We start from the raw sequence: 27,611 nt of genomic DNA, 5'->3' as shown, positions 1-27,611 counted from the left end.
TGAGGTTCTATTACGACTTCTGAGGTCGTTTGCGTTAATCGACGATTTTGAGGCTGTTTTTCCGGGCTCAAAACTAGGAAGATGTCTGCGCCTTTAAACAAGTTGTAGGTAGTACGCGTGAGCGTTCGTTCCTCGTATGAATGGGGCAGAGTTCGGCATGTTCAGTGACGATCGTTCTCATGTTATTGGATGGTTGGTGAGGCCTCCCAAGCCCAAAATAGTACGTTGTTAGCTCCACAAGGCCACCAATGTCAATAAGGCTGATGCAGCTAGTACGTATAAGGCTAGCTGTATCGGAGATGTCGATCGGCCTCCGCATGTTGGCATGTCATTGGTAACGTCTTGATACATTTTCATGTACAGTGGTTGTGACTCCGATCAGAGCGGCGTGGGTGTATATATGGCTTGGCACTCCGAGTGTTCATACACACGAGTTCGATTGAGGTAACGAAATTGAAATCAGGATTCGGGAACGTGGGATATCAAAAGCCTCTCATACTCAGAACTCGAAATCCAAATGCTAGACGCCCTCTTTACGGCATACGCATCATACAGACACTCTAGGCCCTAATGTCCATCGATCTCTTGGAAGGTCGGAATGGTGCCTGTTGAGATTTCAGAAAGCTAGCTGCATTGGAAGAAAGATTTCATTACTTCGGATGATCCTAGACGTCCTCGCAGGTGGCATTCTCACCAGTCCCAACCGGCAAAAACATCTTATACGCTGCTTTCAGCTCTCGGAACCTCGCGCAGGCCTGACCAGACACGCGTACTTTATCTGGATACAGTTGCGAAACGTCTGGCCATACCCTGTCAGCAACCGCCTTTTCCCCAGCCTCTTGCAATTCAACAGGGTGCAGCCCTTCCACCATTCTGTCCACAATCTCCTTGTATCCATGTTCCCGCGCTTGACGAACAATCAGCGCCCATACATGCCTGGCCTTAGTCCAGTCCTTTTTAGTGAGTATTTCCTTGATCTTGTGTTCCCCGAAAGCGGCACATGCATCTACTACGACGCACTCCCAGAAGAAATCTCGATAGGCAGGATGATCTGCGAAGTCGAGCAGTGTGCTGATAACATGCAGGTCGCCTGCAATTGCAACGTTCTTGATCTGGGTTGACCTAAGAGGGTGTACGTAGCGTAAATCGGCGCCTCGGGAGAGACAAAGCCTCAGAAGACGTGGTTTGCGCAACGAAACTGCTTGTCGGGCCAGACGCCCGAAAGAGCGCGGCTCCCGGCGTACAGGAGGGGGCGCTGTTGAATCGAGAAGCCATTCTATGGCTTTGTCCCAATCACTAACTACAGCAAACACGAAGGTTGTGAGTCGTGTATTTCTTGGTGACCTATGACTGAAGCCTTCCCAATCGGGTTCCCACCACGGACCTAGGAACTGAAACCAGTTATTGGTGTTGTGTACGTAGGTTTTGGCGAATTCATCGAGGAGGGAAGAACGCGTGTACATAACTGACGTCGTTGTGCTAAGCAGAGTCTGAGACGTGAGAAACAGAATGTCATCAACCACATCGTGGATATGGGCGACAAAGTCTGAGCAGGGCCGGGAAGGCACATCGCCAATATGTTCTCGAGCTACGCGGACCTTGAAGCTTTCAGTGGACGATCGGTATCGCTTCCTGCGAGTGAGTATATCAATGTTGTAGCGCGCGAGGTATTTGAAGACATGTCGATCAAAGAAGCCTGGATGTGGGATCAGTACGATTACTACTAGTGCACATCTGTGTCTGCGGGAGGAGGCTCACGGTTAACGAGACGGAGACGAAGGCCTGTCTTGGCGTCTGAAGACAATGCTGCAGCATAGCGTAGGATATCTTGTACTAGGGGAAGCGGTAATTCGAGAAGTTGCATGTTGAATGGAACAACGTCTAACATCAACTGGGGATGTGTTTGGTGGTTTTCTAAGGACCAAGTTGAACAGGCTCTAGATTGCTGCGCCACACTCCACCCGTGGGGCATCCTTCACAAAGGCAGTAGTCTGCGATCCATGCGCGAGGCTTGACTCAACTGTCACGTGTACTATAGTTTTCAGTACCACAGAAAGAAATAGATGAGGCCTGGCGGTAGCTGAGTCATGATGTCGTGTCTATAATTTTGTCTATGTGGAGTCTTCGCTCCGCTGCTGCACCAAACCACCCAAGATCTCTAAAAAAGCGTCTTACAAGAATCGAAGAAATCAGAAGCAACCTCTATCACGAGCCGCATCCAGTTTGACCCCTCCCTGTGTTCTTAGCCTGACTCTCAAAATTCGCCCCCACCCAGGAGCCGATCCGTGTCCTCCGCCCCACCTCCGCCACTAGCTCCACCCTGAGCCCCATGATAGCTTGTATCCACTGCTAGATCTCCGCCCACATGCCTCGTCCTTCTCTCCCTGCCCTGCAGCATCTTGCCCTTGAGCTGTCGTCCTAACCCACACACCCACATGCTCACGCGTGATTGGAAATCCTTTCCCCGCTTCGTCAAACGCAACAGAAGCGGGATGATAAAGCACAAGCACCCGACTGCCAGCTGCGTTGCCTGATCCCAATCGCTCAGATTCGCAGCTGAACGCGGCGCAGTGGGGCTATCGGGGTCGTAGCGCCAACGGCGAGGCGTAAACAAATATATGATAGAGATGGTGAGAGTACCGATGACGATCGAGTGCGTGGCCCAGCGCTCGTAGCGCCAGTAGTAGATAGCGGAGAGTGGGGCAGCAATGAAAGTGAGGAACGGGACGCCGCAGAGGAGGAGCCGGGAGAGAAGGTTGCCATGTTGGATGTTATAGGCAAGCATGGCGATGGTGAGAAAGAGCTCCAGGGCGAGCCAGGTAGCGGTTTGGAGGGATGGAGTCCAGAAGCGGATGGTCTGGCGGAAGCGGAGGGAGCGGAGGCTTTGAGAATGGGAGAGCAAGGGTGTGAAGAGAAGTGGAACTTGGTGTCCTGCGGCATGCTCGGTATCCGTGAACGAATGGATCGCATCCGGAGCGTCGAATAGATCCTCGCCGTGGTTGATGGATGATGCCGCGGACGAAAGAGGTGAAGGTGAAGCAAGACCATTGACGGGTACACCTTCTAATTCCACAGGCTCGACCCCCGCAGGTAGGGTCTTAAGCTTACACACAAGCCTTTGCAACAGGTAGTGCGCGTCGACGATCCACCCGATCATTGTAACTCGATCTGCGGCATCGAACTTCGGCTGTGTGTACTGCGAAGGATGTGCGACACCATACAGCAAGGCGACTCCAGCAGCGGCGGCGTAGGAAATGACGAGTATCATTGAGGCAAACCTCAGTGAGAACACCTCATCGGAAGTGCTGATCATTCCGGACTCGCAGACGAGGGCAATAGCGTTGAGAAGCCAGGCGTAGTATGCGCCGGGCGCGAACCAGCCGGAAACACCGGACGTCTCTGGAGGAGGCTGGAAGGAGGTTCGAGCTTCCCATTGTCGGCGGGTGATGTCCACAACAGCGGCGAAGACCAGCACGGATAAAGGAGGTATGATTTCGTTACCGGCGAGAGAGACAAAGACCTCTGGGGCTTGTCCGGCATGGTGTTGGATAATGTTGAGGCATTCGAAGAGAGCGTCGACGCAGTTGGCGGTGCGGTCGTGAATGTTGATGTGAAACAGCATGTTGGGCTACATGAAAAATGATTGGTAGCAGAGAGTGACTGAATGAAGTAGGATAAAGATCCTGCTCATGAGTGAAGGTGAAGGAATGATGTTGTCTTTGGGAAAGAGCCGGGCGGTGCTACCATTATATGCCCATTCAGTGCAGAGCATTGTCGCTGTGCGTGTGGATGGTCGGACGAGAGTCCGCAGTCGTTCACCGGGATCCTGCTGCTAGCGCAGCGGCGGTAGATCTCCCAACTATGGCAGACGAAGATCTTCCACGTGGAGGCGCTGCGGATGGCTTCATGCCAATGCAGTCAGCGAAAAATTCAAGTCGTAACCCGTCATAGCAAACTTAGGGGAGATGAAGTCTTGACGGCAATTGCCTTGATCGGCTTGCACAAGATCCGGGTACACCACCTAAATCTCGGTTATCAAACTTTTACAACTGCAGATCGGCGTTTCGCCCAGTAGTCTATACATTTCGTGCCGACGTATGGTACATTTTGAGACGTGAAACGGGAACCCGACATCGTGGGCAAGCTTCGACGCCACTGAATTACCGCTTGTTGCCTATTGGGTGCCACATTTGCAATCGATTGAACCAGCTGACTGGAAATAGCAATCCGCCACACAGTTCTCGTAGTGTGGAGTGGGTCCTATGCGATGTTCCGGGGGCTAAAAATGAATCGAGTGTGCCCCTGCGTTAGTAACTGCCGGATGCTCCCTGGGACGCACGCCGCAAACGAATGTTCGACGACCGACACAAGCGAGCGCTTTCCGGCTGCCTGCGCCTTGGGTTGCTGCTCGGATCTCCCACGGTGCCTTTTGGGAAGCACTGGCCTCTCATAGACTAGAACACCATACCAGTTCCTCTCCAGGCACACTTAGACGTAGCAGTGCCACGTAAACAGGGCGTATGTGTTTGGCTGACTTTATCGTTGAGTGCTTGACCGAGCTGTTTTTGCTTGGAAAAGACTCAGGGGTGACTCGCGCATCTGCATGTACGAATTAAGGCCGAGTGAACAAATGCGTCATCGCATCGCATCGTCATGCTGGCAACTGCACCATCACCAGGGGGCGTTGAGCGGGATGGAATTTCGATTTCCTTCTCAGCAAGCCACTTGGACGTTCCAATAAGCACGGCAACGACGCGACGCCGTCGTTGCGGGCGGATCGCATGCGCTAGGATAGGCGAGCTATCGATACCCGTGCTCCGGATAGCACCTGTATACCCTCGATTCAGGGCCATCGCAATGTTGGCTATAGAAAAATGCCCTAAAAGTGTTGAGCGTCCATGCGTCCTAGTGAAAGTCGAATGGCTGTTTCAGCGTTGCTGCTCTGCGCCCGTAAATAACTGCGGCCTGTCGGGACAAGTGTTGTTTGCATACCGTAGGCCCGATTGTGATTAGTGCCGAACGTCCCCTTCTGCTTCTCTGCCAAACACGTACGCAAAGGGTCGGACTGATCACGGTCAATCAGCGCTCAGCTAGTCTGCATACAAGATGTCTTCGCAACGTGCTCCTATTCGAGGTTGGTGTCAATCTCCTGCTTCTCACAGTATTTTTCTTTCTTTTCCGTGACGTACTTGAGTGTAGTGGCAACTAGTGAAATGTGTACGTCGGCGAAAAAAAGCCCCCATCTCCCCAAATTTGTGTCGGGGCCCACCAGCTTCCACGCGTTGTAGATGTCTGACTCTCGGTGGTGCTAATTCCGCCTCACACATGGGAAATCTCGTCCTGCAGGTGCGATTCACGCATCCATGAAAGCGCTCATCGACAGCGTGTTTCGCCGGGCGCGCCTCCGCTGGAAACGCTTCTAGGCTGGCAATCAAAGCGGTCACTGCGTTCGAAAGAGGCCGCCAACACTGCCCAAAATTTGGTTCAGTGTTGCATACGTGCGTGTGGTGCAGGTGGCACGCTTCCTCGACCAAGTATGCGTCAAGCGTCACCGACGGTCAGCAACGCCTCAGCGCGACCATGGACCTGGCATCAGTCTTACATCTGTAAGGCTAGTCATACAAGCGTCAGGCAGTTCGGCCGCTGTACAGACCATATGCATTGATGGTAATTGGGATCCCATTGTACACCAGCATGTGCGATGGAATACCGGTAAGTGGGATACAGGCGTGGCACAGCATCTCCATTGTACCTACGCAACCCAATGCGTTAACATTCTGACCTTTGGATAACACATCGACGAGTAATACAGAGGACAATTAAAGTCGCTGAAAAGACTCTTGGAGCTCACTGGGCTCCCGCAATTTGGAACACATTGTACTAGGCGTTGAGTCGCAATGAAGTTTTCGAAGCATCCTTCTATTCTCTATGTACTCGATCGCGAGCTTTCCTCCGTGTTAACCTTCATGTTGCTATCGCTCCATGGTGCTCGTGCGATATGAGGTCCGGCGTAAAGAGAAGCTGAGTCATCTAGCCTCGGCTCAAATCGGAGCGTGTCGAACCTACAATGATTCCGAATCGGCGAAAACACTTGAACACAAACATCTATAACCATGGTCACTCCGCGGTTGCCGTTCCTATGGCCTATGCTTTTTAAACCGCCGAAAGCGTGCCGCACACGAGCACCGAATGCAACGCGACGCACTGCAGCCAGACGTAACTTCGCGGCGACGTCGCGCCCCCGACAAGAGACCATCTCAAAGCGCTATGGTACAGCACAAGAGCCCGCGGCGCATCTGCGAGACCAAGAGACGCAGCCGGATGCTGACGAGGAGGCTAAAACGTCACCGGAGCCCGAGCCCATAGAAGAAGAGGAAGAGGAGGAGTCGCTCCCGCCAACGATGCCCTCTACTGAAGCGAAGAGCGCAGACGCCGACTTGCCAGACGAAGCGGCACCTCCACCTCTCGAGCCACCAAAACCACCCGATGCAAAGCCCCTCGATACAGTATTACACATGCCCTCTCCGCAGGAAGAGCAAGAGCGCAAGCCTCCGCACCTGAAAACCCCACCCTACGTGCACCACTTCGACACCTACAGCCTCGTTAAGGACCTTACAAAATCAGGCTTTACGCAGGATCAGTCCGTCACTGTGATGAAGGCAGTGCGCGGCATATTAACAGATAACATGGAGCTAGCACGAGACGGCCTGGTCAGCAAGTCGAACGTGGAGAACGAGACGTATTTGTTTCGGGCGGCGTGTAGCGAGCTGCGGACCGAGGTGGGAAACACGAGGAAAGCTGAAGTGGAGAGGATGAGGAGTGAGAGGAATCAGTTGCAGCATGAGGTGGATATCCTGAGTCAGAGGATGGGGCAGGACACGAGCCAATTGAAAGATGAGCTGAAGGGGCTGTTTGATGATCGGAAGATGGCAGTGAGGAATGAACAGAGGCATATGGAGTCTCAGGTATGACTTCCAAATCTATCGTTTGAAATCAGACTGCTAACAAAAGTGCAGATCCAAAAATTGGGCTACAAAATCACAGTGGAGCTGAATTCAGATGCGCGCAGCGAGGTCGAGGGTCTGAGATGGATTCTCACCCGGAGAGCGGCCACCGCAATCGGCATATCCGCCTTTCTACTCTTCACGTGCTTGCGTTTCATGAGCTACTCGAGCCACCAACCGGAGCAGAAGAAGAAAGAGGACACCCCGCCGGAGACTTCAGATAACTCACCAGCTACAGGCAAGCCCACGTTGGGCAGAGACGAGCCTATGGGCGGCGAGCTGCTCACGACCGAAGGCGGCGTCTCCCTCGCATAGACGCAATGATACCCTTATTTGTCTCAAACACATGTACTTTTCTCTTCGATCTCACATCTACAGCTTATGCTTCTTCTCCCCACTCGCAATCTTCCTAAACTCCTCCTGCGGCACCCCCTTAATAAACCGATCGAGCCCCGCAAACACCTCCGTCACACCCTGCTTATCCAGCGTCTCCATCTCCGGCTTCCGAATCAGTGCCTTGATCTTCACCAAACTCTCCCTGTTCAAATGCGCGCCCAACCTATCGTCAACCTCCTTCAGCACCTCCGCTAGAAACTCCTCAGACTTGTCTTTGCCCCCGACGTCCACAACCTTATTCACAAACCCCGTAGACACCATATCCTCAATGCCAATCCTCTTACTCATGATCAGCGCCTCGTTCGCCTTGCTTATCCCCAGCCTCCTAACGAACCCCACAGACGCATTTCCCTCGGCGACTAATCCCAGCGAGGAGAAAGGTGTGAGAAGGAAAGAGTGTGGCGCCGCGTAGATAAAGTCCGAGAAGGCGATCAGCGCAGCGGATAACCCCACGGCGGGACCATTCAGCGCGGTGACGAGGATCTTAGGATGCGTGTAAAAAGCGTGCGTAATGTGAAGATTATTCGCGACGAAGTTCTTGAGCCAGTGGAGGCGGGTGGACTCGTTTCCTGTGGAGGATGCGCCGATGGAGACGTCGGCGCCGCTGGTGCACGTTAGTATACTGCCAAGGTTACAAAATGAGAGGGATGGGGATGGGACGCACGCTGAGAAATAACGTCCTTTGCCCGTAAGCACAGTGATGTATATGTCGTCGCGGTCGGCGATCTCGCGGAGGGCTACGGCGAGCTGGAAGTAGGCGTCTTGGTTTAGTGCGTTGAGCTTTTGAGGTTGGTTTAGTGTTATGATGGCGATGCCGTTGGGGTTGTAGTCGACGAGGATGGGGGCGTCTGCCATTGTGGTAGAGGGTTATGTGAGTCTGGTATGGTGGAGAGGTGAAATGAGTGTTGGTGTGGATGCGTAATGAGCGTGGGGAAATCTGGGGAATATGCTACGCCGCATGACATCCGCTGAGAGTCGTGCAGGAGCCGAGGTAGGATGGGGTGGGTGCGGAGGTATGATGCTGGTGATTGGTCAATGGGGGGAGGTCAGTAATCATGGGTGTTGGTGAGCTATGCTTAATGTGGTATGCCATCGTCTTGCACCTTCGTTGCTCAGACTGATGTAGTCATTGGCGAACTTGGAATTGGGGATCGCGTGCGTGAAGGTCAACGCGGGGAAGATTGTTGATAAGATCAAATAAAGGAAGTTGGCGAGGTATCTCCGGATAATCTCCGGACCATCTCCATCGCAAACTCACCTCACCTCGCACCACCATCACAACCACCCTCCCCCTCCCACCGTATCCTCCTGCATACCCACAAACCCAAAATGGCGGGTCCCAACCTCGAAGTCTTCAAAGTACCTCCCACTTCCCCTGCCTTCCGTCCTTTCCCAGCTTACACTCGTAGTTCGGCATGTACATCATGTTCCCAATCGGCATCATGTACTACTTCGGAACGAACCTGGACGGCAAATTCTCGGTTCCAGATTTCTGGCCAAAGCCCGAGCAGACGCATCGAATACCGTATGATCGGGAGGACATCAAGGCGGAGCTGGAGCGGTTGAAGGCGAGGAATGCGGAGATGAAGAAGCTCAGAGAGCGGAGAGAGATGGAGGAGGCGTTGAGGGAGGGGCGGAACATCTAAGTTGGCGTGATCTCGTGCGGAAAAGTTGGAAAGGCGCGCCGGGAACAGGAAGAGATGAAAGCAATGGAGAAAGATATCACATTTGAGCATGGGAGGCGTTTTGGACACATGCAGAAGATAATGGTGGATTTTGTACAGTATTGTACAGTATTGTGTACATGTATATGGACATGAAGGCAGATCTATCGCCAAAGCTAATTCCCCGGCATTATATGGCAGTCTTGCTCGCCAGCTCTTCCCACAAGCCCTCATCTATTGACCCTTTGGCCCAGTTCAAGTATACGCCCTGGATACCCTGCACCTCTTGTATCTTGTCCACAAACTCCCCTAGCTGCCCTGCCGCTTCCGCGTCATCAAGCGGCACCATCGTATCTTCATTAGGATCATATACGATCTCCGCCTCCGCGACTTCCATATCCATTGACTTTGCGACTGTCTGTGCGATTCCTTTCGTGGTGGCGGGGTCCGTAAAGAGCAACACTCGGCCGTCGTCCAGCTCCTGAACATCTTCTGCGCCGGCTTCAATTGCAGCTTCCAGCACCTCATCGGCACCCACGCCTTCCTTCTGGTGCAGTATTATCCTACCCTTCTTCTCAAACATGTATCCTACAGTCGAAACGGTGCCCCCTGCCTCCTTGATTATCAAACGCAAGTCCGCAAGCGTGCGCAACTTGTTGTCTGTCTGCGCCTCGATGATCGCTGCGACAGATGCAGGCAGCATGGCCTCGAGCATGATCGACTCGAGCGCAGCTCCTGTCGTGGATAGACCCTGGCCACGCGCTATCGCTGCTTCAATGGAAGCCTTGGGAACTTGGCTTTTCTTCGCGGTATTGAGGGCGAGGGCAAGGCGCGGGTTCATGTTTGGATCGGGTCCATTATTCTTTACGGCGTTGGTGATGTCGTTGGTTAGAAGAGCACGTTGCTTGCTCTTTCCGGCGTCAGCCTTGGCTTTATCATGCTTTATCGTCGCCCATTTCCTACATTATGTTAGTAAAATGCCGATTGAAAGCGTGGGTTTAACATACGAATGACCTGAAAACGCAGCGGGTGAGCTGCTGAAGCATCGCGCCTGCTCAAAGCGAGCGATTCTGGGTGCCCGACGGCAGGCGCATTGCGCAAAAGCATCGAGTGACAATGATGGGCTTACTAGCCGTCTAAAAGGAGCGGGCATTGGTGTCAATGAGCGGATAGTACTGCGCTGCTGGGGTCTCTGCGAATTTCTGATGACATTTACCTACCCTTGGCGAGGTCGGGGGTCCAGCGAGGCACCTCCGCTTGAACTCCGCACACCGCAACCCCCGCGAACCGACACGCGCTCACACGCCATGCCCGTCGCATACGTAGCATCCACTTGAGTTCCTTCCTGATAGCCTCAGGGCGCTTCCAGCATAATGGCGACCCAAGAGGCCGAGCCCGCACCCACTAACGGGGCCACGTCGTCGAATCCAGAGCTCGACATCAAGAAGCTGCACGCGCTTCCCTCAGAGCAGCAAGAGCTCTACCTCCTGACCTTTTCGTCCGATCTTGCGCGCCATGTCGCTTCGCTTGACGCCGACGGTGCATCTGCCCACCAAATTTACATAAAGAAGGAGCTGTTACAGATCATCAATCTCTCTTCGCCGCCCCCCACTCGAGTTATACGGGAGAACCTTGGGAGAGCATTCCATGGCATATTCGACAAAGGAGATAGAAAGCTGCTCTTTGAGTCCATCAACGAGCTAGTGAGCATACTCAATGGTGCCGGAAAGACGGAGAAGGACATCAGGGCAAAGCATGCGGCAGCCTACTGCCTGGGCGCTGTGTTCGAGGCTGCAGGGGATAGCGCGATCGGACTGCATCCTGGAGCAGTGGGATCGTTGTTGCGCCTCGTAAAGGTTGCGCAAACTCACACTGGATTAAGAGCGACGGTGTTGAAGGCAGCGGGAAAGGTATTCAAGGGAGTGGGACGTCATGCCGAAGAACCCATTGCAAGAGATGCATGGAAGCAGGGCCGTGCCTTGTCTGCTGGCGATAAATCTGCTTTTGTGCAGACGAGCGCTTGCTATCTTCTGGAACAACTGATTCGGCATACACCCTTCTTCGACAATTCCACCGATTTCGATAAGCTGCAGAATGCCATCTGGAAGACCATCGATAGCCCATCGGCGTCTGTGAGACATTCGGCGGCATCTTGCATCAGTTCGTCACTGGTAAAGAATTATTCGGAGTCGGCACCGGTAGAAATGACTCTGGTGCGGTCCAGAACCTGGAAAAAGAGCAAGAAACCAACTGATATAGATGGGGATGAGGACATTATCGAGCGCCCAGATTCACCAGCACCGAAGAAATCCGCTGCAAGGCTATCGTTCAACGTACCGGCCCTCCTCAAGCAACTGTCGAATCAGTACTGCCGACCAGCGACAAGCAGCAGAGCAAGAGCTGGCATCATGCATTGCTACTTAAAGGCATTGCGAGGATTGGGCGAGCACGTGGTCGAGACAAAGTATGCGGACATTGCGCGCCACTTCTTCCTCGATATCCTCAGCAGTCCGACCATCGTTCAAAACCGGTATCGCACACTCAGCACTAGAAGATATGTCGCTGTCATTCTTGAGACTGTCGTTGGCCGCGAAATGCTCGGAGAGTCAGGCCAATTGAACGCGGCGCGCTTCCTCGTCAATGATATCCTCAAAGACTACCCACAAGTGCTCAAGGAAAGGCCCGAACCCTCGAAACAGACGTTGATCGGCGCTCTCAGCACACTCTCTTCATTGTTTGATAGTCTTGGCTCAGCAACCAACGTCATTGCCGATTCTTGTCGTGACGCGCTACTTCAGGTGCTGCAGCATCATAGTTACACGGTCCAGGTGTATGCATCGTCTTGCTTGCGTTCATTCGTTTTGGCATGTCCGCTGCAACTTCTACCTTCCGTCACTATTTGTATGAACAGCGTCAACAGGGAGCTCGGGCTGTTAGCAGGTCCGCGACAAGCACCTAGGAGATGCGTTGGTCTCGCAAATGGGCTCTCCGCTGTACTGAGTACCTCTACATCGCAGCCGCTCCATGGATCCGTCGATGTCAACTCGCGAGTACTGTCACAAGCTACGTCCCTGCTGAAGTCGAGTAGCAACTCCGACCTGCGGATATCGGCTACTCAGATTCAAGTTGCCTGGATATTGATAGGGGGGCTGATGACGTTGGGTCCCAACTTCGTCAAGATCCACTTATCACAGCTCTTGCTGCTCTGGAAGAACGCGCTACCAAAACCGCTGAACAAAGACAATATGGTACAGCGGAACGTGCTCGAGCTGAGCTTCCTGGCTCACATACGCGAGTGCGCGCTCGGCTCAGTATTGACATTCCTGGAATTCAACAGCAGACTACTTACGTTGGATGTGACAAAGAGACTGGCAGCGATGCTGCAAAACACGACAATGTTTTTGAACACACTGCCCAGCAAGAAGACCACCGACATTGTCTCGGAGCGACTGTCGCCAGTCCTCCAGCTACACGACTTCGATCTTATGGTGCGAAGAAGAGTCTTGCAGTGTTATACAAAGTTGGTTGACCTGAGTCCTGCTGGCAGCAGTGAAGTCCTCCTTCAAACAAATCTACTCCCTTTCGCGGTTGCGGCCTTCGCCGATCCTGATCATTACACGCCGAGCTCTCTAGGCATTGCTATTGCGAGTTCTGCTGGCAGTTTTGAGAGCATATGGGACGTTGCGGACAACTACGGCTTTGGTGTGACCGGATTGGTCAAAGGCTATGATATCGAGCCCCTACCAGGCGAGCATGAGCCCGAAAATCAGCATCATTGGGTTACAAGACACGGCCCTGAAGCTATCATCGATCGCACGGTATGTGTTGTGGGGCTCGCCTCGATTGAACATTCTCTAACATTGTAGCAGCTTCTTTCGCCCATTTGCAGTGCTCGCGAGCACGACTCAATATCTTTATACATTCGAAAGGTCAATGACCCCTTCAACCTACCTAACCCGCCCGCAACCGAGGTTGTAAACTCTGCTCTGCAGCTCTTTGCGATATGCCTCCCTCTTCAAACTCCCAAGATTCAGGAAAGCATCCTCGAACAGATAACATCGTTTCTATCGGCTGGCAGCTTACAGAGAGATGTACATCGAAAATCCGCCATGATGGTAAATATCGCATATGCCCTTCTCGGTGCTTTGAAGGTGGCTGTAAAGGAGACGCGTTCCGCTTCTGGTGATCTGAAAGGCTCAGCTGTCGAGAAGGTCATTCAGGAGCTTCTGCACGTAAGTGGCACACTCGGTGCTGCGTTCTCTGCTAACAATGGCAGTTGTTTATCGTTCTGCCCGATCCTTACGTACGCAACGTTGCAGGAGAGGCTTTGGGCCGCTTATGCAACAGTTCTGGTAACGCTCTTACCACGACTGAGGTCAAATATCTGGTAGACCAGATCGTAGCAAATCGCGAACCGAACGCACGATCTGGATATGCGGTTGCACTGGGCTGCATACACTCTCAACTTGGAGGCATGGCTGCTGGATACCATCTGAAGAATATCCTTGGGATACTAATGTCGCTTGGGAACGATCCACATCCCGTTGTACATTTTTGGGCTTTGGAAAGCCTGTCCAAGGTTGCCGACTCTGCGGGCCTTACTTTCTCCAGCTACGTCACCAGCACGCTCGGTATGCTCGCACAATTGTACGGCTCGGACACGCACAATGCCGAATCGGCCAATCTCGCCAATTCAAACCTCGAACTGGACCTGCCGACTCCAGCCGTCATCGCACGCTGTATAGACAGCACAATTAATGTTCTTGGTCCAGACCTCCAAGACATGTCCAAAGCACGAGACATGGTGATGACGCTGATTGGGCTCTTCAAGGCTGAGTCCGATGTCCTCATCACTATCGAGAGTTTGAAGTGCCAGGAGCATCTTTCTCTATACGCGCCAGGTCACATTCAGTTTTCTCAGTATATTGGACAGCTGCAACAGGCGGTCGAAAGCAATGCCACACAGATACGTGACATGGCCGTCGATGGTTTACATAATCTGATGCGGAGAGATACGGAAGAGGTCATACGGTCAGGCAACCCAGGGCTTGAGGACCAGCTCTGGCACGTTCTCGACAGAGATCCCGAACACGAGGTCGTGCGAAACATCATCCGTAATTGGCTGCACCAGACCGGACTTACCGACACGGCTACCTGGGTTCAAAGATGCCATTCCGTGCTGACCAAAACGAAGAAAGTGACTGAAGCAGAAGAAAAAGTGGACACTAAACCGAAAGGCGGCCAAACTGACTTGCAGGATGAAGAAGTCGCTGGCTTTGCTGCCGCAGCTAATGCACCAGGTGAAGATGGGACCGCTACACAGAGTAGCCAGGAGTTGTTGAAGTGGCAGGTTCGGACATTCGGCATGGACTGCTTGAGCGAGCTCTTGGCTATGGTGAGCAAGGAGGCGGCGTTCCGAGAAGAAGCACCTTGTGTGTTGGCACTGCAGAAGCGAATAGCAGATGTCGTTCGCATCGCATTCTCGGCATCTACTGCGGGAGTTGTGCAGCTGCGGATACGTGGGTTGAAGATCATCGACCAAGTCCTCAAGGTATGTTCGCTCCGCTGTATCTCGGGAAGGTGCTGACAGAGGTTCTACAGCTATTTGGTAAGACGCCAGACCCTGACTTCCCGGAAGCAACTCTACTCGAGCAGTATCAGGCGCAGATCGGATCTGCGTTGACGCCTGCTTTTGCGGCAGACTCGTCGCCGGAGCTTGCGGCAGAAGCTGTCAATGTGTGTGCAACCTTCATTGCGACGGGTATCGTGACAGATGTCGATCGTATGGGACGTATACTCAAGCTTCTCGTGTCGGCGCTCGAAAACTTCTCCAGTGAGTCCATCAATCTAATTATATATGTAAACATCTGACATCCTCAAGGTGAAACGGAAGCCGCCACCATTGGTGATCTCAAAGGCCTCAGTTCAAACGCAGCAGTCATGGTTAAGATGTCAGTGTTCTCCGCATGGGCGGAGCTCCAGATTGCTAGCGCAGAGCAGAAGTACCTAGTCGACGTTCTAAAGCCTCACATTGCTCGCTTGACTCCGCTTTGGCTCGCCTCGCTCCGGGAGTACGCTCGTCTGAGGTTCGAACCTGATATCTCATCGATGGGCTCCGCATCACTGTCTGGCAGCTTGGACACAATTTATGCTGCTCTGAATAGGGAAACACTGCTCAAGGTATGAGACTCAGCCATTTTATGTGCCCAATCTCACAAGTACAGTTTTACCAAGAGTCATGGCTCAACCTCGTCGATGCGATCGCAAGTCTGATCGATGAAGACAGCGAGTTCGTCTTCGACGCGCTAGATGGCAAGACCGAGTTTGACGAGCAATCATCGACGCCCAGCAAGAACCCTGATCACATCAACTATCGCGATGAACCTGTAGCATTCTTCTTCGTGCTTTTCGGTCTAGCGTTTGAGGCACTAGCAGGCCGCCCAGGGGACCTGCAAGCTTCTAAAGAGCAAATATTGGAAATTCTCCAGGCATTGAAGAAGATCCTCCGTCCATCGGTCTCCGGTCATGCTATATACCAAGAGGTGGTGTTCTCGGAAACGATGGACATGCTTGACCGTCTAGTCCTTACGGAAGGGCTGCAAGTTCAAACGGTGATTGTGGAGATCGCGAGAAACCTCTGTCTGGGCCACCCGTCAGCTAAGAGAGCTCACAGGTACGTGTTTCATACTTCATCCATTCGTAACCTGCTGACTGATCAATAGTGCTCTTGATGGCGACGAGCATCTGTCTGATGATATTGAGCAATTGTTCGAACTCACCAGGATTATGGTGCTTGTCCTTACCGGCCTCGTTCCCAGCCTTGACGACGGCAAGAGCGGCGGTATGCTTTCCCCCCGTTTATATGCCACTGAACTTGCTAACAGTTTCCACAGCCCGTCACAGTCTCAATGAGGAAGCGGTTGCCCTTCTCACCACTGCCCTCTCGGCCCTCGTCGATGCAGCTCGCGTGTTCCCTTCCATCATCAAAACAGATCTTCACGCCTGCATACTCCACATTTTCGCCACCATACTGGGCACCGGCTCCTGTCAGGCCACAGTCATCCCGAAGTCTCTTCCCATTCTCAAACGCTTCGTCACAAGCATCTCGCAAGTTGCGGATCCCGGCTCAAACACTAGCACGCAGCTTCGCGCGACCCTCGTACGCTTCCTACAGACGCTTAAGCGCGCGCAGAACCGGGACTTCGACGCCGCCCTCGCTTGCGAGAAGAACACAATACTTACCACGACCATACTACTCAGCTCAGCAGCGTCGGCATTCACAGCCGATGACCCGCTGATCAAGCGCTTCATCGAAGAACTCTTCGACTGTCTAGGCAACAGAATGACCAGTAAAGTTGCCGCAGGATGCTGTCGCTCCCTGCTACTCTTACCAAAGAAAACGCCCGTCGAGACATCCATCGCAGCCCAGGTCCTCCCCCAGGTCCTTACTTTCCTTGTTAACCCATCCGACCTCGAAGGGCTTGACGAGTCCCGCTCCACCCTCGCGCAGACCCTCGTGGCATTTATATCTACCCTGCCGTCACCCACGCAGCGTGTCGTCGCCTCTAAACTTATCATCCCTGCATTACTCGCTAGAGTGAAGAAAGAGCCTAAAGCTAGTGCGGAAACGGCAGGGAGGTTGCTTGAACTCGCGGGCGCGGATCAAGCTAGTTTCAGGGAGGTTGTAGGTGCGCTGGGGGCTGAGGAGAGGGAGTTCTTGCAAAGGGTGCTGCAGAGTGGGCAGGGGCAGAAGAGGGAGGTGAGGGAGGAGAGCGGGGAGCCGAGTATTGCGTTGAAGATGAACTTTGGGTAGGGTGTAGGGGCCTTCGGGCTGAATTGAAATGTTAATGTTGTTTGAAAGTGGGATCTGTGTGAGTGTGTGACCTTCATGGCTTGGTGCGAGAACGGTAGCCTGAGGCACAAAGTTGCACGAGTGAGGGGGAGCGTTGCGACTGCCCAAACAGGTTCACTCACATGCAGCTACCTGCTCTTAGGCTGTATGCCTTGCAACATGTACCAGCTAATTTTAATGGTCAACTGATCCTCTGTGGACCTAGCCACCTGCAACTCAATTCTTCAAGCACATCGCTGCTTCATTTCTGCATTTCCATCGATGGCTGCCGGTTCCCACGACGAGACTTTGGTTCCGTTAGACACAAATCGAGACCAGAAACAACCTTACCACTACGAGCCTCTTGATCGTTCGAAGACGCAAGTACGGCTTTTGAGATTTCGACAACCGACGAATGACGACACACATGAGCCGTCGTGCGACATCTACATCTTTGACCTCGAATCTGCCCCTGAATACCATGCTCTCTCGTATACTTGGGGTTCGCCACTCCCGGTCCATACCCTTTCCGTAAACAATGGTTATCTGACCATCAGGCACAACCTATTCAAGTTCTGTGAAGAATTCCGCCGCGGTGGATATTCCATTGGTCAACTAGGGGCTCACAACAGCAAAAGGCCCGTCAAACACGGTAACGGGACGGTTCACTTTTGGATCGATCAGCTTTGTATTGACCAGGCCAATACCCTTGAGCGCAATCGCCAGGTCAACATTATGTCACAGATCTATTCAAGAGCTGCGAGTACAGTTATATGGTTACATGAAGAAGGCCACTTCGTGGTGCCGCCTCGCTTCCACGAATTGGTTTCCGACCGTGATTCTCTGTTCGCACGGGATATTCTCAAAAATTTCACGCGGCAAATTATAAACCACACATATTTTTCCCGGCTGTGGATTATCCAGGAGATAGTGCTGGCCAAAGAAGTACAGATCCTATTGGAAGGCGGTCTGTGGCTTCCCTGGTATAATTTACAAGGCCATGTCGTTTTCGTTCCCGGGCTCCCGGGGATTATGTCCCAATTAGATGAAAGCCGCGGGGAACCGCGAGCTGTTCTTATAGGAGCTCTCAGCTTCGCTCGAAGAAAACGTGGAGATTATCTGGTACAAGACGCAAGCAGTTCGGTCCTGCCCTTTTGTCGGAATGACTGTAGTGATCCAAGGGACAAAGTCTATGGGCTCTTGGGCCTTGTGGCTGAAGACTTTCGAATCGAGGTCGATTACAAGAAGTCGGTGTATCAGGTCCTCATCGATGTACTCGGAATGGTATCGCGCCTACCTCGTGCTATCGGAACTCCACACGACTCTCGCACTGAACTTTTAACGATCTTGGGTTCAGAATTTGGACTAAGTCATGTTCAACATAACGGCTGGGTGAACCTCTTCAGGACGGTCCTGAGGAATAACGATGCCAGACGGCTGAGATATGGCCCAACCCTGGACGAGCCTTATTTCGATGTTTATGCTGGAAGCCTACGCCGGCCTATAGAACGCTTCGAATTTGAGACCACCTCATCGTTGAACCTTTCGCCCTTCAAGTGCCAGGCGGATACTATTGATTGCTGGTGGTATGAATTTGATGAAGAGCGGTATGCTTTCCCGTGCTTGTCACTTCCTGCGCTTGGACAAGTACGCACGATCTATCACACGAAGCCCGACAATCCGAAAGTGTTCTACACAATGGAGGAAATAGACAGTGATTGAGAGTATCCTTCCTTCTTCATCGATCCCGCTCCTCCTCACTCTCGCTGTCCGAGCAGAAGGAAGCGTCATCTAGATTCCTAATTAAGAGCCAGACGGGCCTGGATAACTGTGGTCAATAGCAGGCTCCATTGGCCTTCTCGCCGATCTAGGTAATGATTGTGTATTTTTTTGAAGTTAGTAGGCAGTCGTGGGAGTGACCAAGGCATTTATGGAGATGCAGAATACATCGGCGCTATGGGAATGTACCCGCCACTAGTCTACAAATGATCTCCATTCAATGGGATTGATCGCAGTGGGCATGGTACGAGTAAATTCAGCTCAGCCAAAGCACACATGGAATCGAAATCTCATCAGAGTAAATCAAAAGGCTGACTTTCCAGCAGAAGCCCCTTGTTCAACCCGAGGCCCCAGAGCTGCACGTAATACCCGGATTCGAATTATCAATATTCGCACACAAATACTTCGCGGTCCCACTCGCCGCCTTGACCGACCATCCCGAGAAATAAACATCGCACGTTCCCCCCGCAGGACAGTTAATATTCGCAATCGTGGGCGCGTACTTAGAGCTCGTAGTCCCCTTGAAGTTCTTAAAGTACACATCCGTAATCTGTGCAGTCGAGGGATTCGTCGAACAGTACGACGCATCTTCGTTATAGCAGGACTGGATCTGCGCCGCATAATCGCTCGATGTAACGGTTACGCCGTCGTACGTCACGTTCTTTACAACGGCGCTGCCGTACGAAGAACCTCCTGGATAGACTTTGATACCCACGGCTTTGGTCGCGCCCTCCATGATGGCATTAGTCACGTAGATGTTGGAGACTGTATCGGTTTTCCCTGCGCTACCGCCGAGCGAACCGACAGAGAGGCCGTGCGAGCCTTTGCAGTGGATAGTGTCGACGGTGACGTAGTCTGCACCGGGCTTGAAAGCCACGCAGTCATCTGTGTTGGAGATAGTGATGTTCTTGAGGGTGGTGTACGTCGCGGGACCGACATCAATACCGTCGGTGTTTTTGGCGGGGTTGCTGGACTTAGATTCCGCAGTGAGGTAGAGGCTCTCATATGAGATATGCGAACTATCTCCATTATTGGTTATGAAGAACGCTAATCCTCAGATAAGCACACATACCTCAAAAAGACCCAAATCATGGCAGATAGAGAGGAACTTACAAGGCGGGTTCTTAAACCGCAGGTTCGAAACTGCGATATTCGTCGACTTCCCCGCTATGTTCAACAACTTCGGCCTCTTATAGCTCGAATCACTCGCAAACTTATCGTAGCTCGCTTGGCCATTTCCATCGATGACACCGGTGCCTGTCAAGCTGCGGATCTTCGCGCCCGTAATACCACTGACAGAAATAATCGCACCCACGCCGTTCCAGAAGGCCGTGTCATCTGAAGCTTTCAAGGTGCCTTCGACTTGGAAATCGCAGTTGGCGCAGCCTGTAAAGTCGAGCGTGCTGCGGATCATGTAGGTTTTCCCAGCGGGGATGATGATGGTGCCGCCGGAGCCGCAGGATTTGAAGGCTGCTTCGATGGCGGGGACGTCGTCAGTGGATGCACTGCCTGCGGAGGTGGGAGTGCAGGTTGCGCGTTTGGTAAGGGTGTCTATGCTGCGACCGAAGAGGGAGTGGTCTGGTACGGATGCGGCTACTGCCACACTGGACAGTAAGCTGAAGAAAGAGATAGCGTGAAGCATCTTGTATGTATCTCCCAAGCTGTCTTGGACAAGCCCTTTCCAAGTCAATGTTGTCTTTATACATTTTCCTCAAATTCTGATGTTCAGTGGATCCGCAGGCTGTAAAAACACTGGAGGCCGACTACTGGTGGAATTGCTTAATTAACCGGGTTGCCGGTATCTGGGGCCCCGGACAGGGATGAACGGCTTTTGCTAGGATATTGTAGGGTTGAACTAGTGCAAGCCTTGAATAGCTTTATTACTCTTGGGGGAAAGGCAAGTGATGGGAAATACTGACGGCTAATCATGTAGTAGCGCACTCTCTAGGATCGTCCATCGTAGGTTTAAGCGTGTCGAAGCAATCTTGATCTCCGTTAGTCACCACCGAGTGACTCCGTATTGGCTACTGCCCGCTCACATGATAATGCTAGAAGGACGTAAAATTTCCCGGTGCAATGTAGCGGAGGTATTATTCCAGCCCGGGTTGCAAACAATAGCGCGGCCAGCGAGACACATGCTCCGGTTTTGATCAACCAAACACTGATAAAGAATCGTCGAACAGCGCGATTTAGGAGGCCAAGATCTCCGTGAGGTTCTCAGTCAACATGAAAGTTTCCAATTGCCTCAACATCCTTGCGGCCTTGGGCCTTGCTTCAGCGTCTCCTCTCGAGAAACGCGCGAGCCGCACAAGCCCTCCAAGTGGATGTAAGGTTGTGCGAGGATCCGGGACACTGTCTGGCGAGTACTCGACTTTGGGTGCCGCAATAACTGCTCTGGGAACATCGTCGACAGCCTCAGCATGCATCTTCATCTACAGCGGTACATACACTGAACAAGTCGTCGTTCAGTACAAGGGCGCACTCACCATCTACGGCTACACTACAGAGTAAGGCAATTTCGTTTTAGACAGGTTACCGCGATGTGTAACTGACGATAGAAAGCACTGGTTCCTACAAGAGCAATGCTGTAACAATAACCCACAAGCTTTCCAGTCCAGATGCAGGCTCGCTCGACGCCTCAGCCACACTCAACGTCAAGTCCGCATCCTTTGCACTATATAATGTCAACGTAGCAAACACCTATGGCCAAGGTGCCCAAGCTGTAGCTCTCGCCGCCAACGGCAACAAACAAGGCTACTACGGCGTCTCCTTCAAAGGCTACCAAGACACTCTCTACGCAAAGTCCGGCGACCAGTACTACTCCAACTGCTACATGGAAGGCGCCGTAGACTACATCTTTGGCGACGCTAGTGCCTGGTTCGGAGAATGCACCATTGCCAGCAACGGCGGTGGAGCCATCACTGCGACTTCGCGAGAGACGAGCAGTGACACGGCGTGGTACGTTTTCGATCACAGCACGATTACTGCTGCGTCTGGCGCTAGTGTAAAGGGCACGGTATACCTTGGTCGTCCGTGGCGCGTCCTCTCGCGCGTTATGTACCAGAACAGCGTTCTCACCAATGTCGTTAACGCTAAGGGTTGGACGGAGATGGCTGATGGAGCTACACCGTAAGTTTCCATACAAGTACGATCGGTAGGAGAGCTTGTTGACAAAAGCAGGCTGTACTACGAGTACAATAACTCGGGTGATGGCGCGAGCACTTCGGGCAGGAAGTACCTGTCCGCATCGAGCGCTGCGGTTACCAAGGCCCAGATCTGGCCTAACTCGGGAACAGATTGGATCGATAAGTCATACTAGGAATGTTCATGCTTTTGCAGCTGTAACAGGGGCACAATTCAAATCTTCTAGCAGTAAATAGTTCCTACAGTCAACACCATCTGCATTTGTATTCGCGAAAAGTATAACGCGTCTTCAGCCGGCAGTGTTCTTTCTGAAGCTGTCGCCAAATTTCCTTCCACTATAGCAAGCTTGTCCAATATGTTCTGCCGGAAGATCTACCTAGGCTACTCGAAACTGCGACAATCAAATTGCCTAAATACATGAGCCCATCAGACTAGTCATACAGACTTCAGTGAAAGATACAGCAAATCTCTTTTCACGAGTCTGTGTCTCACACCAGATATAAGCAGCACCGAAGAGTTTTAACGCATCCAAGAGTAAACCAATATAATAGGGTGGCACCACGATGACAGCAACACCTTTCACGCTGAGAGCTTTTTGAGAAAGCATCATCTTCCATACATCATTTGGAGCAATGAATTCAGTTGATCAAATGACAAGGACCCATTCGTGGAATGATATCGGTCATCATGTTGGCCGTTCAAGTAACAGTGCATGGAGGTGCTGATCTTGTTCAAAAAGACTTGGCGAGAGACAAGGATATAATATTTCATACTTCTTTTTGTTGAACACTTCAGAAGATGAGTGCATGCCTGAGCGCAATGCTGCTTTTAGTCCTGTCAAGCAAAAGAACATGACCTACTGGCTTGTTAGGCTATAGTACAGGAAGCCAAGGGATAGACACCATAGGAAAATCTTTGGGTCCATTCAGCTAGTTTCGCTCGATGTACTTTATAAAGCTGCAAACGGAAGACTCTTCTCTCCAAGTGTCTGTTTTGCCAACCTTTTGGCATAGGAGCCGAGGAAAGGACAAAATTCTCACAGATAATCATCCACTAAGGTTCCAGAACAAGGGCCATATCATAACGATGCTGAGACTTTGGTGTAGACGGTAAGGGAGGAACACAGATATCTGGTTTGCTTGGCGTTGAGAAGTCAGAGCCAGAACAGCATAGGCTGGTCTCATGGTCTCTTCGAGATATTTGAGTCAACTTAAAACCAGTTAAACTTGTCCATCGCGCTATAGCAACAGCACGCTCCTCCGGCATCATCCAGCAAAGCAAACCCTTTGGTTCAGATGCCGAGCCACACGAACACCATACCTCCATATCGTACGACTTTGCAGTGTGGTGAAAAGACCACATAGACAATGAGTGTCGATCTTTGGAACATCAGCAGAAGACCACATGACTTCCAGGAAGTCATTATTCGAGCTACAGAAACGCACCATATGGTCTAATTCTGCAGCCCTTGGTCCAGGCACCAGTTCAAAAAAACCGGTCGGATTCCTGTAAAGCTGTAGCTTGAACATTCTTTCCCCCCATGCGATCTTTGCGCCAGCACTTTGCTGAAAGGTGAGGTCAAAACGCAGCATGCCTTCATCCCCATTGTTAGGCGAGACCATGGCACTCAGGGCAGTACATCTTGAGAAATGCGTAGAAGAGCGCCACATAGTCCTTTGTGTATGGCTCTTTTGGAAATCTGAGGCCAACACGGCATTCGAACGCTTTTTGGCCGTTTGCGGAGAAATAATGGGAAATTGAGAGATTGAAGTGTTCCGTACAGCTGCAGCCGAAACAAGAGCCTCTCCGTAGGATCATCTCATCTAGATATTAGTGCAGTGGGCGAGAACAGAACGGGGCATCACTCGTCAGGCTAGTTGCTTTGAAGTCCAGAAACATGATTTGATGGTGTTCGGATCGCTAGAGGCACCGTATGAGCGTTTCGGAATGACCTTTAAGGGAGGCTAGAAGCAACACATCATTGTTGTTCCATGAGGTTTTGAAGAGAATTCCTCAGAATCTTTTTGTGAGACGAGACGTGGGTAAAGAGGTTTCTTAACAGACGCAATGTATGGTAGCACACGAAGGGCAGACAACATCAAATGCTTCTCGTTTTCTTTTGGACCAAGAGCACCACATGCCTTCGCATTCTTCCAATTTTTAATAACGCCAGGACACCACCACACATGAAAGCACATGATGTTGGGTTTGTTGAAAGTACTGGAGTTGAACATACGATGAGTACGAATAGCACTTTCGAGGGAGTCCGGAATAAGAACACATATAAGAGCTTTGTGATGTCTTGGAGACACCGGTGGCTCCACATTTTTCAGGATCTTTAAGTGATCTCAGACGCACCAGAAGCACATTTTGGGGATTTCCAGTATGTTTTGGTAATTCGTTCTTGTGCCGTAGCAGAAAGGTCTGTCAAGGTTCGCGAATTGACACTTGTAGTACCGCTGTCGAAGGGCAGGTCACGCCATGTTGCAATCAGAGCAAAGGTTTTCGAGTCCAGGAGGGAAAGCACATGACGAAGAAACGAGTAGTTCTGGAGACGCCAGCGCCCACCATGTAAAGTGATGGCATGCCATCTGTGGAAAGAGCGAAAGGCACAACATTTTCTGGTGTGTTTCACGATTTGAGAGCCACCAAGAGCAGCACATATGACAGCGACATGCTAGTTTTTAGACACCAGAGGAAGCACATGGATGTTGGTGTTGATATTCTCAGTTAACAACCTCAGCCCAGAAGCGTGTGAGAACAAACAACGTGTGGAATGCACCAACTTAAATACTGCAGAGCACACCCTCACGTGACAAAGAGCTGAGGTCTTCTAAATCCAGGAAGGACACTGCATATGGGCAAGGTGTGTTCGATTTTGGAAAAGGCAGCAGCTCCATATGATTGCAATGTACCAGTCTGTTCGTAGCGACACAAGCTGGACACCACTTCACCGATTTGCGATTTTATTTATAAAGAGTCCAGAAGTGCTTCATGCATTGACGTGCTATTTGTTTTGCAAGACACAGGGAGACGCACATCGCTAGTGTCTTCTATCTTTTTAGTGAGCCACACCCGGTGTCAAAGCGTACAGAAGAGCTCTGGAAATCGCGGATGATCCATGGAAGTTATGTACGAGGCCGAGGGCAGGCAGGACACACCATTTGTTGACGTAGCCTTTGTTTGGAGTCCGGAAGGGTCCCCACACATACGATTGTGTCGCTTCTTTTTGAATGCCAGGAGAAGCGAATCGGAGTTGGATGCATGTGTGTGGAGAGGCCGGAACGACACCACATAGGTATTTGGTATCGTCTTCTCTAGACACAGGAGCGCACACCATGGTTTGATGTGTAGCTTGTCTCTGGAGGCGCAAGGAGCAGCACACCGCTATTTTGCGTGATGTTCGGTATAGCTCCCTCAGAGCAGCATCGTAGACCAGATGTTATATTTTGTGGATGGTCCACGGATGTTGTGCCCAAGACGAAGCGTAGAGCGCATGCTCAGAGTGTTTAGTGGTTTTGAGCGTCCAGGGAGGTCTCCACATCCAACACTTCTTGTCCGCTTTCTGGAGACGCCGGGAGCACCGCATGGGTTCTGCATGAAGTGTTTTGAAAAGACACCAAGAGCACCGCATACCACGGCAGGTTGGTCACTTTTGGAGCACCAAGCGGAGCACATCGCCTCAGATTGTGTAATGTTTTAGTGAGCCACCTTCGGGGTAATCATGTGGGGAGTACATCCAGGTTGCAGACAATTCAAGTATATTTAGCAAGAGGCGAGGGGCAGAACTCATGATTGAGTCCATGCTGCGTTTCACGAGTCCAAGACGGGGTCCACATGAAGAGGTCCATGTTGTACTTCGGAGACGCCGCGAGCACGACATTTCCTGCTTGGATGTGGGATTGTGGAGACAACGGAGGGGACCGCATGGTAGTATCGGTTTTCCCTCTCGAGAGACGAGAAACATATAGGGTCCTCATGTATGCTTTTAGTGAGGCAACCTCCATTCTTTGGGGCAGAGGAAATTTCGATTCCCAACGGCTATAACACAGGAAGAAGAGGCCAAGACGCCATATATCTGATTACGTATCTCTTGGAGTCCAGGAAGCGGCACCTCATACGTGGTCAATGTCCTCTTTTTCGAGTTCTGGACCGGCAAAGCAAACACGAATGTTGAATGCGCTCTAGGTCTTAGAGACGCCAGGAGCGTCTCCACATGGACCGTTGCTGCGATCAGTTTTTGAGACACACCAGGCGCAACACATCGCCATGGGGAATTCCGGTATGTTGACGCGAGGGAAGAATATGACTGGATTTGAAAAAGGGTTTTGAAGTGGAAACCTCACTCCAACATGAAAAAGATGTCTCTCACCTTGAAAGCTTCCTTGACAATGAACAGGAGGCGAAGGGCAAGACACGCCATAGTACGAATGTCTTACGCTTTTGGAGTCCGAGAAAAGCACCACATGGAAAATTCCGAATAGGTCTTTGACCTCCGCGAACACCAGACCGGGTCCGCATGATGTTCGAAGAACAGTTTTTGAGACACCGGAGGCACACCACATACATATCCTGATACAGGCTTTTAAGAGTGCGAGAAGAGCAGACCATGTTCTCTTTTTTCAGATGGTTTTGAGGCAGGCAAATCACCACATGTGTGTTGGTAGAATGTGTTTTTAAACAGCAGGAAAGACCCACACCAGACTGGTCAAAGTGTGTTTTCGGAGACGTCGGAAGAGCACCACATGAGTCCATTATTGGATTGTTTTGTAGAACCCAAGCGCACCATAGAACGTATCCACGAAGGTTTTGGAAAAAGCAGCCAGACGCCTCATCGGTTGATAGCACCACCTTTTTGTTCTCGCGGACAAACCAGGAGCCCGACCTCATGCATTGGTCATTGTGAATCTTGAAAGTCGCCGGAAGAGCAACACATATACTGTGTGTCTCACAATTTTGAAGAAGCAGGAGAGCACCACATAGCCTTTTCGATGTTTTTCTTAGAGTCCAGGAGGACACCACATGGGTGTACAGGCGTCTTATTTTGAAGACACCAGGACCACGACGACCATTATCTTCTTCGATATTCTTTTTTGTGGAAGGCAAGGCACCACATAGCGTGCCTTCTCACCCTTTTTCGAGACCCCAAGAGCAGCACATGGTGCTTTTTGAATGTGGATTTAGAATCGCAAAAGAGACCACAAGTCCAGCCATGACTTCAATTTCTTATAGCTTCGGGAGCGGCCGCACCCACATCGCTGCGTCCCGTAGCACCTTTTCGACACACCAAGAGCAGCGCCATATAGGTTTTCACGTTTTTGTTTTTGAGACACAAAGTCCAGGCGCGCCACATATAGCGCTGGTAGGGATCGTTTTTGGAGACGCCAGAAGAGCAGCACATCGAAAGCTACCTTTCGATTTTCGAAGACGCCAGAAGGGCACCCCATGTGGTCAAATATGTCTGCTTTAGGGACACCAGGACCAGCACATTCAATCGATATCTTTGGATTTTAGTGAGGCGAACCTCAGTGCAGAAGTGTGAAGAAGAAAAGGTCAGGTTGAGGAATAATGAGGGGGTTTATATAGACAGCGGGAGGGCGACGGGAGATAGGATGGACGGAGTGCCAGTGGTGCGCATCATCACTAAAGTACTGTTTCGTCACACTTAGCACAGTCCCAAAGCCACCCACAGGCGAAGACTACCACAACAATGTCATAATTTTACTCATCTACTGCCCCTTCTATCCAACGCACAACAGCTCACTTGAGCCAAGATCCCCGCACATCATACAT

At 51.6% G+C, this 27,611-nt stretch overlaps 9 protein-coding genes across 9 annotated transcripts; 4 read left to right on the top strand and 5 right to left on the bottom strand.

The window, feature by feature from the left end:
- Positions 1-665: 665 nt before the first annotated feature.
- N0V89_009317 (uncharacterized protein) lies at positions 666-1,864 on the bottom strand (the record flags this gene model as incomplete). The annotated part of the gene is made up of 3 exons (XM_056218068.1): positions 666-1,122; positions 1,471-1,696; positions 1,759-1,864. The coding sequence occupies 3 exons, from the start codon at positions 1,862-1,864 to the stop codon at positions 666-668; spliced, it is 789 nt and encodes a 262-aa protein (XP_056067333.1).
- Positions 1,865-2,254: 390 nt separating this feature from the next.
- N0V89_009316 (uncharacterized protein) lies at positions 2,255-3,622 on the bottom strand (the record flags this gene model as incomplete). Its single annotated transcript, XM_056218067.1, has 1 exon — positions 2,255-3,622. The coding sequence occupies one exon, from the start codon at positions 3,620-3,622 to the stop codon at positions 2,255-2,257; it is 1,368 nt and encodes a 455-aa protein (XP_056067332.1).
- A 2,491-nt stretch (positions 3,623-6,113) lies between these two features.
- On the top strand, positions 6,114-7,319 carry N0V89_009315 (uncharacterized protein; the record flags this gene model as incomplete). Its single annotated transcript, XM_056218066.1, has 2 exons — positions 6,114-6,965; positions 7,017-7,319. The coding sequence occupies 2 exons, from the start codon at positions 6,114-6,116 to the stop codon at positions 7,317-7,319; spliced, it is 1,155 nt and encodes a 384-aa protein (XP_056067331.1).
- Positions 7,320-7,376: 57 nt separating this feature from the next.
- ECI1 (dodecenoyl-CoA isomerase) lies at positions 7,377-8,255 on the bottom strand (the record flags this gene model as incomplete). Its single annotated transcript, XM_056218065.1, has 2 exons — positions 7,377-8,004; positions 8,065-8,255. The coding sequence occupies 2 exons, from the start codon at positions 8,253-8,255 to the stop codon at positions 7,377-7,379; spliced, it is 819 nt and encodes a 272-aa protein (XP_056067330.1).
- Positions 8,256-8,729: 474 nt separating this feature from the next.
- N0V89_009313 (uncharacterized protein) lies at positions 8,730-9,046 on the top strand (the record flags this gene model as incomplete). The annotated part of the gene is made up of 2 exons (XM_056218064.1): positions 8,730-8,759; positions 8,810-9,046. The coding sequence occupies 2 exons, from the start codon at positions 8,730-8,732 to the stop codon at positions 9,044-9,046; spliced, it is 267 nt and encodes an 88-aa protein (XP_056067329.1).
- Positions 9,047-9,254: 208 nt separating this feature from the next.
- N0V89_009312 (uncharacterized protein) lies at positions 9,255-10,110 on the bottom strand (the record flags this gene model as incomplete). Its single annotated transcript, XM_056218063.1, has 2 exons — positions 9,255-10,023; positions 10,079-10,110. The coding sequence occupies 2 exons, from the start codon at positions 10,108-10,110 to the stop codon at positions 9,255-9,257; spliced, it is 801 nt and encodes a 266-aa protein (XP_056067328.1).
- Positions 10,111-10,437: 327 nt separating this feature from the next.
- On the top strand, positions 10,438-16,877 carry N0V89_009311 (uncharacterized protein; the record flags this gene model as incomplete). Its single annotated transcript, XM_056218062.1, has 8 exons — positions 10,438-12,882; positions 12,934-13,296; positions 13,341-14,615; positions 14,666-14,897; positions 14,946-15,244; positions 15,289-15,737; positions 15,787-15,905; positions 15,958-16,877. The coding sequence occupies 8 exons, from the start codon at positions 10,438-10,440 to the stop codon at positions 16,875-16,877; spliced, it is 6,102 nt and encodes a 2,033-aa protein (XP_056067327.1).
- Positions 16,878-19,011: 2,134 nt separating this feature from the next.
- N0V89_009310 (uncharacterized protein) lies at positions 19,012-20,316 on the bottom strand (the record flags this gene model as incomplete). The annotated part of the gene is made up of 2 exons (XM_056218061.1): positions 19,012-19,721; positions 19,788-20,316. 2 exons carry the CDS (start codon positions 20,314-20,316, stop codon positions 19,012-19,014), a joined length of 1,239 nt encoding a protein of 412 aa, XP_056067326.1.
- A 584-nt stretch (positions 20,317-20,900) lies between these two features.
- Positions 20,901-21,993, top strand: N0V89_009309 (uncharacterized protein; the record flags this gene model as incomplete). Its single annotated transcript, XM_056218060.1, has 3 exons — positions 20,901-21,181; positions 21,237-21,803; positions 21,855-21,993. 3 exons carry the CDS (start codon positions 20,901-20,903, stop codon positions 21,991-21,993), a joined length of 987 nt encoding a protein of 328 aa, XP_056067325.1.
- Positions 21,994-27,611: the final 5,618 nt, after the last annotated feature.

This window comes from Didymosphaeria variabile, assembly GCF_027946475.1.
Source record: "Didymosphaeria variabile strain IMI 356815 chromosome Unknown scaffold_7, whole genome shotgun sequence".
Classification (NCBI taxonomy): Eukaryota; Fungi; Ascomycota; class Dothideomycetes; order Pleosporales; family Didymosphaeriaceae; genus Didymosphaeria; species Didymosphaeria variabile.
Note: the sequence above shows the minus strand (reverse complement) of the source record. Positions and strands in the feature narration are given on the sequence as shown.